At 36.0% G+C, this 16325-nt stretch overlaps 1 protein-coding gene across 2 annotated transcripts in view; it reads right to left on the reverse strand.

Annotated features, from left to right (window-relative positions):
- Positions 1 to 16325, reverse strand: part of CDH8 (cadherin 8) — a 335229-nt gene that overhangs the window by 175167 nt on the left and 143737 nt on the right. For both annotated transcript variants that reach the window (XM_069456431.1, XM_069456432.1), the window contains one exon: positions 4512 to 4631. In XM_069456431.1, the coding sequence (XP_069312532.1) occupies positions 4512 to 4631 (120 nt within the window). The remainder of the gene's footprint in view (positions 1 to 4511; positions 4632 to 16325) is intronic.

Genomic DNA, 16325 nt, shown 5'->3' on the forward strand with positions numbered 1-16325 from the left:
TTCTATCTCCTTATGTGATTTTCTAGAAGTAAATCTGAGCAAGAGTTTATTATATTCTCAAGGCTCATTTTTGCAAGTACCAGAATAGCATTGTGTTGCCTAGACACTTAAAACATAGTCTGAGATTTGGAAATGGCATGAATGTTATGAATTTCAAACAAAAAAAATCATATCTGAGGTTAATATGGTGTCTTTCCATCAGAAAAACAGAAGGAGTATATATTGGAAACCAAGCTGTATTCGCTAGCTGGTTCCTCTCCTATCTTCTGCATTAATTATGGAAAACTTTTCTCTTTTTATTAATTCTTTCTTCCTTCCTCCTTCTTTCTGTCTTTGCTTCCTTCCCACCCTCCATCCCTCCCCTTCCTTCAAAGTACTTATCGAAAGACTTCTAGGAGCCAAACACTTCTAGGCATAAGGATGCAAAATCAACACATAGACAAGCCCCATTCTTTACTGGACCATACACGCTCTAGTATGGGAACTGACTTAAAAAATATATATAAAGAAGTCAATAAACAAGATAATTACTGATTTTGTTAAGCTCAAAGGGAAAAGAAACAGAACAAACAGCATATCTCTCTGTGGTCTAAAGCTGATAACCAAAACAAGAGAAGGAGCTTCCCCCGATATGTTATAGCAACAGAAAATAGTTCCATAAAGTGTGAATGTAACAAGCAGGAGACAGCAGAGCCTTACGCCTTCCAAAGTCCAGAGTTCTATTCTTAGCATTCTTGGGAGGAAAAAAGAAACACATAAATGATTTCTCTCTTATGATCTGGATTCTTTTCCTTATTAAAAATATTCTAGCATCAAGGATGGGCTGACAGTGGTGAATGGGTAATATTTGTTATAAAAATCATGAATGTGATCACATTACGTAGCCTGTTGAGGGAGTGTTCGTTGTTACAGTATTTGCTCATTCTAGCTATAGATCTGACCCTGGCTGCTATGATCAGAATCCTGGTATAAAAAGGAACTGGAGGATGAGTCCTCATAAATGTAACGTCCACTGGTATTCAGCCAACAATTTCTGACCCAGGTATGCTGAGTTACTGAAGTCATGCACAGAGAGCGACCTTGTTAGACACTCTCAGAGGCATATTGGCCGTACATAACAAGTATTCTCATCCCTGATATTGTCTTTATTTTGCTAGAATTTGAATTCCTGGGTCAAAACTAATTGACATTCTCCATGTTTTGATACACAGCATGCATTTTTAAAATCAATATGCCTATGAAAACTCGTACTATCAGTTAATTCACCGAGCACTTGCTAATCCTGCATATGATAGTTTTGAACATCACATTTGCTGATTTGATAGGATAAAAACTTGTTTTCTCTTTTGTGTTGATATACATGTTACAGAAGCCAACAGAAGCCACTGCTTGGATTTCTCTGACAAGGAGTGTAGTTAGCTGAGATGCTGCAGCTGAAGTACCTTCAGGTTTAGCCTCAGGATTCAAGCCAGATCCTGCTCTTCCCAGGACTTTCTGGCCAGTGACTGAGCATGGTGAGTTTATGAAAGCCTGTCTTTGTTCTGGGGATCCCATGGGTTTGGCCAAGATGTTGTCAGATCTGAATTGCCTTATCCTATTTTCTCTCCTCTTTCCTAGCATGGGTATCAGATCTGCACCTACCTGAAGGACTTCCCTGTCCAAGCCCACTTCCTGCCTCTTTTATATTTCACATTCATAAACCAGTAAGTCACTGTCCTCCTAAATCTGCCTCAGCATCTACCTCCTCCCAAAGGTCCCAACTGATATATATCTTTTGGTCACTAGACAGAATAGTTTCCATATGCTTATAGAACTAAAAATCCAAATGTTCAATGTTCTTTATACATTTTTTTAATATTTTTCTAATACAAAAATTTTAAACAATGTTCTCAAGCTGTTTCTGCACGGCTCTTATACTCTCCTCTAAAACACATACACACTCATATCAGACTCAAAAACTGTTTGAAAAAGAGAGAAAAGTCCTCAGAGATAGAGTAAATTTAAATTCTGTGGAAACAACGAACAATTTCTGCTTTCATCTGAACACACTCAAGCATAATTATGCAGGCATATACACAAAAATGTTTATATTTCACTCATACATATTTATGTTTCAGCTAAAGAACTTAGGCTGACTCTTTATTGATTATTGAATTTAGCTTCCATTTCCATTTGCATTGTGCCTGCTTTAGTTAAAAACCTCAACTTCGGTCACCCCACATTTATTAAGCAACTACTATGTGAATTCTTTAAGTATCATTTCTCCCCATTACATTATTCACAATAGTGCCTGAATAAATGTTGTAAAATATAAGAGCAGACAATTTTATATCTGTCAATTTGGAAATAATAAAACTAAAATGGATGTGTGTTGAGATAGATATTCACTATGCTGGGTATAAAAATAAATATTAAATACTGACGGTAATATTTAATGAGCAAATGACAATACATATCAAGGAGACTTAAAGCTGCCCAAATCTTATAACTTAGAAGGGCGCTTTTATTATATATATCTCATAGTAATTTATTCCTACAATACAAATTATTTAAATGGCATTACTATGCTTTCTTTATTTATGTTGAAAAAAAAAAATCTGCTTTCCAAAATGGATACTTGAAAGTTAAAACTACCCATTGTGGTTTTTTTTCTCCCTATAGTTAATTCAGAGCCTGGGACATAGTGAATGTTCACTGGATATATGCTAGATTAATACCTACAGTGCACTGGGAATACAAAAGAAAAAACCCAAGTGAAAAAGAGCAAAGAGCCAAGAAGCAAAGGAGAACCCTACTCAACTGCACATGGGCCACTGACACATTTTTATCTTACAGAATCCCCTGAACCATAATTATTGCATATGAAAAGGGAAGTTCAGAGAATTCTGAGAGCAGCTTTGAAATTAAGGACCTGGGTGTGAGTCTCAACTCTGCTCTCAACTCTGTCACTGTGTCTTTGGGAAAAGAATAGGACATCTCCAGACTTTCTTCCCCTCAAAGCCCAGAGCTGACCACCTGCTCTGCCCCTTCCCCAGGGTCATCAAGGTGCACAAATGAGATAAGGTTTAAGACAGACTTCTTTCTTGGCTCAGGAAGGATATGTAACTATACCTCTAATTAATGCATTTTACAAGAGTTCTTTCCTGTTTCAAAAATCTAAATTCAATTTTAAGGCATGACCTATTTAATATATAAATGTATTTTTTTCTCACTATTAAATGCATGAGGATTTTACTCTTTGAATTAAAGAAAAGAAAGGCTTTAAATTTTTAATTTAATTAATAATTGACTTCATGGTAAGTCATGGAAATTTATTTCAATAATGCTGAACACTCATGAATCAAAGAAATAATAATATATGCATATGTGCCCGTACATTGAAATTTTCTCTTTGGAAATTTGCAGGCAAAACTACCAGATATATAAGAAAAATACATATAAAAGAAATTGGTTTTAGTGATAATTGTTCTTAATAATAATGTTTAAAATTAATAATATTCTTAATTTTTAAATGAGTTACAACAAAACTCCGTAGGATTTACCACAGTCTGACAAAATAGATTTACTCTCTTAATATATTCTTAAATAAAAAAGTTAAAAATATTCATCTTCATTTATAGAAACTTATTTTTATAAAATTAATGTCCAAATAAGTAAAAGAAAAAGATGTTTTTGTTTGTTTGTTTTCTAGATAATTTATTTCATGGTTTATAAAATCTGTATGATGTGCACTGTCTAGGGAATGGGCACGCTTGGAGCTCAGACTCGGGAGGATGGGGGGACATGGGCAATACATATAACCTGAACTTTTATACCCCCATAATAAGCTGAAATAAAAATTTAAAAAAAAAAAACCTAAGAAATAAAAAGCAGAATAAAAAAATAAAATAAAATAAAATCTGTATGAGTAGATCACAGGGTATTTGTCACAACAGTATCTTCATAAGAGCTTTAATAAGTAGATATCAGTATTGTGTTTTACAATGAGAAATCTGGTAGCAAATGTAATAATATCTAACATGCATTGAATGATTATCATGTGTCATGCACTGCATGTTTGATATTTATTGATATTTACTTCTTCATCTAATTTTCATCATAACATTATGAGGCAGGTTCCAAACCCATTTTATAGACGTGCAAATTGAAACTTAGAAATATATATAAATGTCACTTGTTAAGCATCGCATAGTCAATAAGTAATTGAATTTATGCTTAAATTTGATTTTTAAGACTGTCATATATGAGCACATTTTTCCCTTTATTCCAGGATGAAAAATGATGTTAAGCCATCTGTTAAATAGATGATCTTCTACAAAGGCTGTACAATTTGTTTTAATCAGTATCAAAATGATCGTAGAGCTTACCATGTAACTCACACTGCACATTCAAATGTTATTGATATAGACAGTGAAATACTTAACCCTGACATTTCATAATCTAAATCCCAAGAAAAGTGTTTCCCTGAAGCAAAAATATGGTAAATAGAATTCAAAATGTAGGCCACAAACCTGTTTCAGGCTCGATGGAAAAATAAGGCTGTCCTTCCAAGATACTGTAAACCAACTTTGCACTGTTTCCATAAACTGGATCATCAGCATCTGTGGCTGTTACATTAGTGACCGATGTACCTAATAAAAAAGAGAAAAAAAGATAATAATTAATGCATTATTCTTTCAAAAAAGCTAAATTTTGTCAAGTGTATCACACAGAAATCCGTGTGTGGAGGGGAAAAAGAGGGAATGAAATCTCTTTAAAAATATGGAGATATACTGCTCTGTCATAACTTCAACTACAATCAAGTCTTTTAAAGGAAAGAGTATTGCTAGGCTAGAGTACTATATAAAGATGGCCCTTTTAGTATCTGTATTATTTAAGATTCCTTTGTAGCTTTCATTTTAAAGATACCTATTAGATTCATGTGGGCTTGGAGAATATGCAAAGGAATTGTATCAAAGGAATATGAATCATAAGGTTAATAATATAATATAGCATGCAGCATTTAAATCTTGCAAAAGCACAACTGAATCTACCTGGAAAAACCAGCTGCTAAAAAAAATGCTGTACAGAAATATCAAAAGAATATTTTATCCCATCTTATTTAATTCTTCAGAATATAAAATTAGATCATAACCACCAATTAATCAGCATGCCTAGGTAATTAGGTCTGTGGATAATAGAATCAAAACCTTTTTTTCTGATTAATTTTCTATTTTTTATTCACTCCTTCATTCAACAATTCAGCACATACAGCTTGGTTGATGTGGAATACATATATATATATATATAAACCAAATCACTACACTCAAGAAGTTTAAAATTTGGTGGTGAGAGGAAAGAGGAGGGAACAGACAAATATGCACAGAGGTTCAGGTGAATGCAACAGCACCAAAAACGGATCCCTCACCTATCCCAGTGCAGACTGGGTGGGCAGGGAGGATTTTCGAAGGTAGGGTACATTTGAGTTAAGCTATTAAGGGAAGGTGAAGTTTAGGCAAGAGAAGGGAAGGGAAGGAATTCCAGGCAAGAGGCCAAGCCTAAGTAAAGGCCAAGTAATATGAGAGGCCATGGGAAATTATGGGAACTGCTGAAAATAGACAGAAATTGGAGAAGTCAGGTATGGTAACAAGAATCATGTCCTGTGAAAGCAGGGCCAATGTCTTCCTCATCCAGTAAGTGCTGGACACTTAATAGTTATTGAACATATATTTGCTAACTGAATAAATGGATGAGTGAATAAAGTATCTGCTAATTTAATAAGAAATGGTAAGTAGGTATCATAGATCAGTTCCATGCAAAGTAGACTCTGATCAAGATTTCTTGCAGAATTTTTATTGGTTAGTGTTCACTGACCAATATTTATGGGGGAGTGAAAATGGACAAGATTGGACAGAAGCATTTTGGCTGAGATGCAGTCACAACAAAGACCTTAGTGGACTCCATCGGGGCTCCAGAGCTGGGATGGCCATTGAGTAAAATGGGACCAGGCCTCTATATTCTAGCACTAAACAGTTATGGGATGTGAGAACTCCCCTGAGAATGGAGCCTTGGCCTTTGGCCAAAAGCTGAGGACAACCACAACATGGTAGCTGGGAGCATTGGTGTTAAGCCAACAATCAACGCTCCCAGCCACTGGGGGAACAATGTTTTCATCCTGAAGGGAAGGAAGGGGTATCTGAGTAGCACACCTCAGTGTTTGCTGAAACAGTGTAGAACTTTAGCAAGATCTTGCCAATCAAAATTGAATTACAGTCACCATATAAGAAAAGGTAATAATATTTATTGAACAGTTGACAATCCTACAAAATTGGAATTGCTGCTCACAATAATGACTCAGAGGTTCTACAAAGTCTACAGTGAGAAAAAAATGCACTTAAAGCTTCCTCTTGTGTAACACATTCCACCAGACACTGGGAACTATATAAATACACTACACACACACACACACACACACACATACATACACATTTATATATTTACTTTTGCAAGTAACTCTTCAGCTAGCTAGTGAAAATAAACACATGGAAGTACAAATGTTTGTATTAATAGTTATTTAAATATTCCATAAGATGGAGATAAAACCTTCTAGGTAAGAGGAAGATAGTGAGATGAAAGTGCCAAATAAATTTAGAACGGAAGATGACAGAAAGAAGTCCATCATTAACGTTAAGGCTAGAGGGTCAAACTCAGAACAAAACATAGGGGACATCTGAATGCCAAGACAGGGAGTGTTGGATTTATGCTATAGCACATACAGAAGCTATCTCAGTTAAAGATCAATCCTATCTTGTGGGCTACTCCCTCCTCCATTACTGGTCCCAGATTTAACTGGAGGCAGAGATATAGATTAGGAGACCAAGCTAGTTATGAAGTTACAGCTGTAGTCCAGTTAACAGGGGATGAAACATTAACACTGGGTAATGACAATAAAAAATGGATATCAATGCTAATTTTCTTGTTTGGATCCTTGTACTACTATATTAGACTGATGATAATTATGTCCCCTCCAAACCTCAGGTGTTGCCAATGAGACAGTATTAACAGGCGGATCCTTTAAGATGCGATTAAGGCCTATGAACACTCCTTTTCATGAATGGGATTAGATGTCCTCATGAAAGGGCTTAACAGAGGAAGCTCATCTCTCTTGCCCTTCCACCTTCCACCATGTGAGGGCACCGTGTTCCTCCCCTCCCAGATGACACAGCAAGAAAGTCCTCACCAGACACCAGTGCCTTGGTCTTGGACTTCCCTCCCTCTAGAACTGTGAGAAAATAAATTTGTTTTCTTTATAAATTGCCCAGTTTTATGTATTCTGTTATAAGCAGCACAAAATAGACTGAGATAGGGGTATACAGTAACTATTTCTGTAAGTCTGAAATTAGTTCAAAAATATTAAAGAGAAAGAATGAATAGCAAGAAAAAGTTTTTAGAGCAACTGAAAGAACGGACACTGATGAAAAAGGGTGAACTCTTCCGTGCAGAAGACCATATAAAAATTCTTTAGTGTTTTGTTTTGTTGTCTAGTGTATTTACTTTAACTTTTTAAGGAAAAATTTCATTCCCCTATTATTGATAACACATTCTCAGAAAAAAAGTAAAGTCAAGGTTTAATGCTCAGTATGATATTAAGTTAATGAGTCTGAACATCGAGTTCCAATAACTGCCTAGGCACTGGAAAGAGAAAAATAAACAAATTGTCAAAAATTCCCGTCATGTTTTCTTTTGGCACTAACTGATCAACACTATGGTGCTCACAGGGTAGTAAAATTCTTCAGGGATTGGGAGGTTGGGGGTGGGTAAACTCACAACAAATGGATGCGGTGAGCATTGTAGAGGGGAAAAGTCATGTCTCAAATCATGGTTTGGGTGTGATAAAGTCATAACATGTAACCCAAAATGTTTGTACCCCCATAATGTCCTGAAATAAATAAACAAATAAATAAAATTCCTGTCATTACTAAAATTACCTTCTAATGGGTGATTAAATTAAGGAATACCTTCATACAGAAAAAATATTAATAAATCCAAATATTTTCTGAAGGATAGTATCATCATACATATGCGTGGGGTTGTTTGTTGTGTTTGAACAAAGTAGCATGGAGTTAATAGTTTTGCATGTAGAATAGTTCTAACTTTTTTGAAACACTTATCTGTTTCTTGGTGCAAATCCTTTAACCCATCCTTCGTCTTCGATTTAAATCTACAGTATACATGAGGATTGTTGTGAGAATTAAACAAAATAATACATGTAGGTACCTAGCATAAAAATAACTACATGCTAAGCCACTAACTACTAACTCTGCCTGTGTATTAGATTCAACCTTGGAAAAATAGATTCCTGAGGTCCCTTCCAGATCTATGTAACAATAAGATGGAGATAGTGGTGGAGTATTTTTTTTTTTAAATCCTCTCAGGCAATTCTGATGCAAAGCCTAGTTTAAAATGTCTGTAATGGGCACAAAACTTTTTAAAATTTAACTTCATCCTTTTTTTCCCAAGAGACATTAATTTTTATTATGATTACTTTGAAGAACTCCTACTCCGATTTAACTTGAAGTATTTTTTTCATACTGCATAAAGAGTCATGGAAACTATTGGATGTTAAATGGAAAATAGAGATATTTTCTCAGGAGTTTACAAGACTGATGATGAGCATATCTATTTCTGTTGACTACTGTAACTTGATCTTATCTTATTCTGAGAGAAAGCCTATCACATTACCATTACTGGTGTAGGAATAAGTGGCCGGGTTTCTATCATCCAAATGCTCTGTGGTTCAAGTTTTCATACACAAAGATAATTAATTTTATCCTGAAAACCTCAAACTTGTGTGTGAGGATCAAATGTAATACTATGAAGTACAGAAGAGCAGCTGAGAGAATAAATTTGAGTCAAACTGTCTTGAACCAGAACATTTGGTCGGTATTTCATCTCTAACTCTTACTAATTATGTGTCCTTGGCCAAGTAACAAAACTATTCTAAGCTTTGGTTTTATAATCGGTAAAAAGGAAGGTGATAGTTATTGTTACATCACAAGTTGTGGAGATAATTCACTATATTAATTCATGCAAAGAGTATAGAAGAGTTACTGATAGTAACTTATTGCCACTATTGTTATATTATTTGCACATACAAGTGAAACTGAATAATAAACAAGTCTTTTATAATTTTTAGTGATAGTGGATGTTTTCATTTATAATTATGTACAGCTCTGCATAATGCTTTTGATAGTAATACATTTTATGAATTAAATTTGTGGGGAAACACAAAAAGACCATCACAAATTTAACAATATGTTCATATGTTTAGTAAAAAAGTGATTTTGTTAGGAAAATCACCCAAAAGAAAACACACATTCACAATTTCACATTCTTCCATCCAATCTATTTCACATCAGTTTCTTCTTTGTAATAACATTGCTTTGGGATAAAAAATAAAAAGTGTTTAATGTAATAAGCACGAGGCTAGGCACCGAGCACATCATCAGTACAAATTTCTCAATGTTATTATTAACAAAATGGATAGAATAATGAATGCTGTATCTCCCAGTCTATGCAAATCCCACACAATTGCCAAGATGAGCTGTTGGGCTGCGATCAAAGCAGGGCTAAGGACAAGCTTTTACCCACATACTCATCCGGGATATTTCTGCCTGATGTCTGGCTTCCTGGAAATCCACATCCCTCTTCAACTTTAGACATTTGAAAATGAAAAGACAGCACTACTTCCTGTCAAGGATGATATTTCTCCTAATAGTGATTCAAGACTGTTGATGCACCTGTACCCTGGAATAGATATGTGTGAAGGTTTTGTGGATGCATTTGTCAAATGATTACCCATAGGGGGAAAAATGGATGCTTTGAGGTTAATCTTGCCACAGAAAAGATTGCTAGTCAAGTTGCAATGTAGGCTTCTCCATGGAAATGCATGCAGAATGCAGACCACAGAGGCAAATTGAAAAGTGTAAACCTTGCAGAATAATGTTTCTTCAAAGCGGCAAGTGTTGGTGTGTGATAAATAGAACCCTGAGTAATACCCAGGAAATATAACAACCAGGATTCTCTGTTTATGTTTTCATTTGGAACTGTTTTTGTCCCTTTGTCAAGGATACAAGAGACTCATTTAGCTAGTGACTATAAATTTGACACTGTGCCATTTCTCCAAGAAAGTCCCTATTATAATCCAACTTGATACTGATCCTAATTATAATAATATAGCTGTTGTATTTCCAGCTGTTGTCAACAAAAATGACCCCTCTCACCATTCAGCCTGCTAGTATCAACTCAAGTATGTACACGTCAATTCCAAGGTGAATTTTACTTTTAACAAACCTGTTTTTTTTTTTTTTTTTTTTTTAATTTCTTTTTTGCATTTAGTTTCCTGGTTTAGTGAAATCTGCCAAAGTGCTGTTTGGATTTTAATTAACAAAAGACGCACAGTACCATACGCCTCTTGCCACACCTAAAAGTTTCCTCCTGTTAACAGCAAGACCCACATATTTTTCTCCATAATGACAGTAAACACTACAAGCAAAATGAACCATCAAAGATGTTACACTGTTAGGTTAGAGGTTCCAGTTTGCCGAAAAACTAAGACGAAAGGCCTTTGGGAAAATAAGATGTTGGGGTTTGGGTAGTGTAGCTCTGTTAGCTAGGCTATCCTTTTTTTTTATGAGCAAGTCAGCACACCAATTCTGCACATTATTCAGAAAGAAAAATGCTGGTGCTGACACCCTCAGCAGAAGAAAAACAAAGGTTTGGTGCAGCGTAAAAATGTGCACACTGGAAAAAGCTAAAACTCTTATGATAAGAAGAACACAAACGCTATTTGCAGGGAGTCATTTGCCAACACATTTTGAGAGAATCAGCATCTCAATAGCAGGTGGGAAAATAAAGAGGTAGAACCTTTGCAGTAGCTGAAATTCAGGAAAATGTGTATTCCTGGACTTCTCTTATCCTCAAGTTTTGATTTGACCTGTTAGCTACTCTATTCCAAGTTCTAGTTTATACAATCCATGAACAGAGTGTCTGGCACTATCATCTGAAAATGTCTTACTTAACCATTCACACATCCGAAAGATCACAGGCTTAACAGGTCATAGCGATGATGCAACTGCCTTCATTTATTTTAATAAAACTAAACCCACAACCCAACTTCTGCCATCCTATGCAATATAATAGGTATTGGGGCACAGGTTGCCATGACAACCTTTTTTGGGTTTTTGTTGAATAGCAGAGCAATAATTTCATAAGACCTGCATAACTTGTTAACGTTTATATAATCCCTTACTAGAAGAGGAAGCTTTTGGCCTTGGATGCTTTAAATGTATCCTGCTAAATCTTATTTCTTAGTTTTATGGCACAACGTTCTGGGACATTTCCGTACTTGACTGGTATGTACTCCTACAGGTTTTGTGGTTGTTGGTTTGTTGATTTGTGTGCATCCTCTCACCCCCTCAGTTACAACTGATGACAGACCTGATATGCTTAAGGAAAAAACTAAGAAACACATGCAGGGACCCCATGCATTTTTCTCCACATCTCTTGAACTGATACCATAGTCTTCAACATTCATTTCTCTTGAACAGCCTCACGCAAATTCCCCCAGTAGGAAACATGGCCTAAATTCTACCAGCATTTTTCAGTTTTGCTGTTTAATTATAGAAGACACATGCCAAATATCCAGACCTCCAAGGGACACCTTAGGGGTGGGGGGTCTTTATAGGATGAGGAAGATTAAACGTGGATCAGTAATATTTAATGCTTTTTATTTAAAACCCTAGATATGGAGATTTCCTCCCCAACCAAGCGCTAGTGGAAATAAATGGTGAAATATACCATCTGATTGTTCAACTATAAGCAGGAAGATAGCAATTCCACTTCCTTATAGGAACTTCTGCTCTAAATTGCTGTTGGCTAACTAGAAGAGTGATGTCAGGCCAACAACAGAAGATCAAACCCTGCTGTTTTGTGGGTGATCAATCTTGCCATTTGCTAAAGCCAACAGAGTAAGAGGCAGAGGCAGCCTGGGCTTACCATTTCACTTCAGAAACCTCTCTTTCATGACATATACCACACAATGGAATCCTAAATGATTAGTTCCTCTTCTGTCTTTTTTTGCAAAGGCCTAACTGTTGCTCACTGGGTGTTCTCTTCATGTGCCAACTCTCAGTCGGTAGTAAAATGTTGCTGCCAAATTCCACATGCTCCAAATTGAATTTATTATGGGAACAGGGACAGATTCTTAACTGCAGTCAGGCGGATGGACAGCACCGAAATGTACCCTGTCATTTCTCTGGCTCCATGATTTGGGACACAAACTGGGGAAATAAAATTCAGTTTCCATATTTTATTTTGGAGCATTTAGGGAACCAAACAGTTTTGTAACTTAATGAAACATCCACACACACTCAACATTGTGTTTTTGAAATGAGCCTGGAACTTTCTGAAACAATTAAACACTTCAGAAAATGCATTTGAGCACACAGATATCTTCTATTCACCCATGCATCATTCCAGCAAACATCTGTATTGTGCACTGGGTGAAAGAAATGGGAAATATTGTACGAAACTGTGTAACTGTAAAATCTCGGCCATGTTTACTATGCACAGGGGAGCATACCTTCTGCGTCCCTCACAAACAACGCGAGCATAGTGGCATACCCACTGCTTTTGCAAACAGATAATGAGGACAATTGGAGGCCTGGTTGTGAAAACAAACAAGCTGTCTGTTTTATAGTTCCATGTGCATACATAAGCCTTTTCAGAATAGGATGGCTCTTTTTTGACACAACAGAAGAAAAAGTGTATTTTCTTTTCATAGCCTGCCTATTCCCAACAATCAAGCCTTTGCTAATCTGTTACCTATGGAATAAAATCCTGTAAATGATGGACAACTAAACTAGCATCATACACACCTTAGACTGGAAGCTATACTCATCCTGACCCTGCAAAATGATGCTACCGGTGGCACTTCAGGTGCCTTCTACAATATGTGAGGACTGCAGTAGGGAAACTTCATTCTTTCTATTTTACTATATGAACTAATCCATTCATTCACACAATGGCTATTTGCATTGCATGTATTGTGTGCCAGGTACCGAGTTAGACATGAAGAGTACAAAAATGTGCAGGGGAGTTAGAATTTCTGTCTTAATAATGTTTAAACTCTATTTTGGCAATGTTTTCACACGGTTTCTCTTTATTGTAGGAAACTGCAAATGTCTGCTAAATTTATTTTCTTGAAGGCAGTATGATGTAGTGGAAAACACACACACACACACACACACACACACGTGTATACTACAATTATAATGTCAGAAGTTTCTGTTGACATTATCCTATTAGACTGAGCCCATATTCTACAACCATGACTGGACAGTCTCACACAGCAAGAAAATATTTTTTATACCATTAAGACTCAGATTCTTAATCCAAAAGATGGGACTACCACTACCCTCTCATATTCTGATTCTGAAATTCCATAGGGCATTGGTTGAACCACACCACTGGGCTCTCCAGGGCATGCTACCTTATGTTTGATGAAGAATGAGTTTATGGCTAAGATGCATGAGATTAAAACTGTAACTACTATAGTGACTGTTTAGAGTTTATTCTTTTAGAATAAGCTTACTTCTCGTGGTAAAAGTGGGGACTTTTAAAAATGATAATAGTGTGGCTTGGGTTGCCCTCCCTTTCTGAATACGGAAGACAAAATCTTATCAAATTTCAAATCTGGCAAAGTGAGAAGCCCCTTCGTCATTGAGCTACTGGGAAGTGAAAATCCTAGACCAAACAGGTTTAATTTTGCAATCATTACAAGAACTATAGTTTCAAAGAGATTAAAAAAAAATAAGTACGAACTCATACAAAATATACTATTCTATACGATCCTGCATCCATCATGTAGCTAAGATGAAGGTAAATTGGGCTAATCTCCTATTTGGACCCTTCGTTAGTTTAGCATCTTTTTATTGAGATCCTGCTATGTGTCAAGCTTTCTTTTCAGCACTTAAGACACTGCAGCTAGAAGAGTCTTGCTTTCTTAAAGGACAGACTAGTGGGAAGGCAGAAAATTAAACGATTAGCTACCAAATGATGTGATAAAATGCTGTAGGTGAGATAGAGACACTGAAGAACACAGTAGGGGCAGATAAACAGCTAAAGCAAAGGTTATTACTATTAGGGGGACATTGACATTAACGTTAGGGAAGGGTATCAGATTGAAGAAAAATATAATCTTCTTCTTCAGTCAAGAAAAGTTCACAGGCGGGGCTGCAAATCTAGAAACACACCCAGGAAACAGATTAATCAGTTTGGAGCTGATCTAGGGACTGGGATAGTAATATCATTAATCATCTCCAACTATGTGCTACAAACTGTGCCGATTCCTTTACCTTCCCTTAGTCATTTTTATACTCCAATCATATCTATTAATCAGATACTGTTGCCTCCATTTTTATATAGGAAAACAGGCTGAGAGACACTAAACAAATTTATGGTGGTATATGGCCAGTAAGTGGATGGATAGACACTACTCTAACCCAGTTTTGTTATTTCCTCAAATTCAGGGAGGTAAAGTCTGAAGTGTAGTTACCTTAACATAAATAGTCAAGGTTACCCATAGGTCTCAGACCTAATAATACAACTAAGAGCTTCACACATATGCAATCCTTACAAATAACCAACATGGTGAGGCCATTATTAGAAAATTAGCCTTGGCAAAGAGATCTCACCTCGAAAAAAATGAATCACTGGGTTTGGAATCCAGCTGACCCAAATCAATTCCTAACCCCATCCTCTGGTGTTATCAGCTCATTCCTGGATGTAGGTACAGCCAAGAAATATCCCGTTTTCTCTCCCTGGTTCATCTTAAAAGATGTGTGAGAGAAAAGGAGGAACTTGTATAGTTATATATGAAGAAGTTAAATGTCATTATATCAAACAAAAGGAGCATAACACACAAATAAACATCCTAGAAGAACAAACAAGTTGAGTATTTCTTCTCTAAAATGGTTGGGACCAAAAGTATTTCAAATGTCAGATTTTTTTTTTTTTTTTTTTTTTAGTTTGGAATATTTGCATATACATAACAGGATATCTTGAGGATGGGACCCAAGTCTTAACAGGAAATTCATTTGTGTTTCATATACACATTATACACACAGCCTAAAAGATAATTTTATACATGATAATACATGTGACCCATCACATGAGGTCAGGTGTGAAATTTTCCACTTGCGGTGCCATGTTGGCATTCAGAAAGTTTCAGATTTTGAAGCCATTTTGGATTTTGGATTTTTGGATTAGGGGAATTTAACCTGTAGTGAGACATTGGTATGTGCATGCCTAGAGAGAGTTGGAAAAAAAAAAAAAATGTATTCAAAACGCTACATGCCTTAATTAAAATCTTGGCAAAAAGAAAATAATATACTAGGCAATGCGTTTACAAAATGATTAAGGTTCTGTCAACATCCTGGAGGTTTTTTTAAACAAAGGGGGTGGAAGAGGAAAGAGGAGGAAGAGAGGGAGGGTGAGATGGAGAGAGAGAAATGAGTCGATTATGCTTTTAGCCATGAAAACGTACTGATAAATCTGATCTGGATCATATGCTTAAGGAATCTATTAATAATAAAACGTTTGGAGGAATACTGAATTAATACTTCATTTATTAACACTTATTAATTAATATTTCATTTATTCATCTTGTTCTTTCATTTCTCTGTTTTTTTGCCTTCTGTCTCTTTACTCTTCTTCCCTAGTCCCTTCTCATTCTATAAATGCTTATTAATTGCAATATTCCATTAAACTGTTCTTGGTCCTGGGGTAGGTAGCAGAGATCAATGTGGGTCCTTCTTGACCACTGGGGAGCTAGCTCACAGCCTACTGGGGGGAGAAGCATGGAAGAAAACATTACTGCATAGGCTGTAAGCTTGGTGTGTTCCAGGAGTGTTGGGTGTACAGGAAAGATTGACTCTGAAACCTGCTACTAGGGAAAGGTGGAGAGCAGGCTGGGGGTGTGTAAATGAAGTCTTCCTGATAAAGAGACGTGATGAATAGCTTGAATTCAAAGGCAGTCTGTGATTTCAGTATATTGATTTTGTTACAGTAAATGAACAGTGTATGCGTCCGCGTGTAGGTGGGTGAGGTGTTTTTTTTTTTTTTTTTTTAAATCCTCAAATTTAAATCACAATGAATTAAGACTTCTTCCAAAATTGGATTTTGTTTGAAATGCAATGCAAAGTGCACTGATCTATTTATACAACACATTTGAAAATATCAGTTTTTTTTTTTTCCAGATTTCTTTAAATTTTAATCATGATGCC

Source organism: Eulemur rufifrons, chromosome 23 (genome assembly GCF_041146395.1).
Source record: "Eulemur rufifrons isolate Redbay chromosome 23, OSU_ERuf_1, whole genome shotgun sequence".
Classification (NCBI taxonomy): domain Eukaryota; kingdom Metazoa; phylum Chordata; class Mammalia; order Primates; family Lemuridae; genus Eulemur; species Eulemur rufifrons.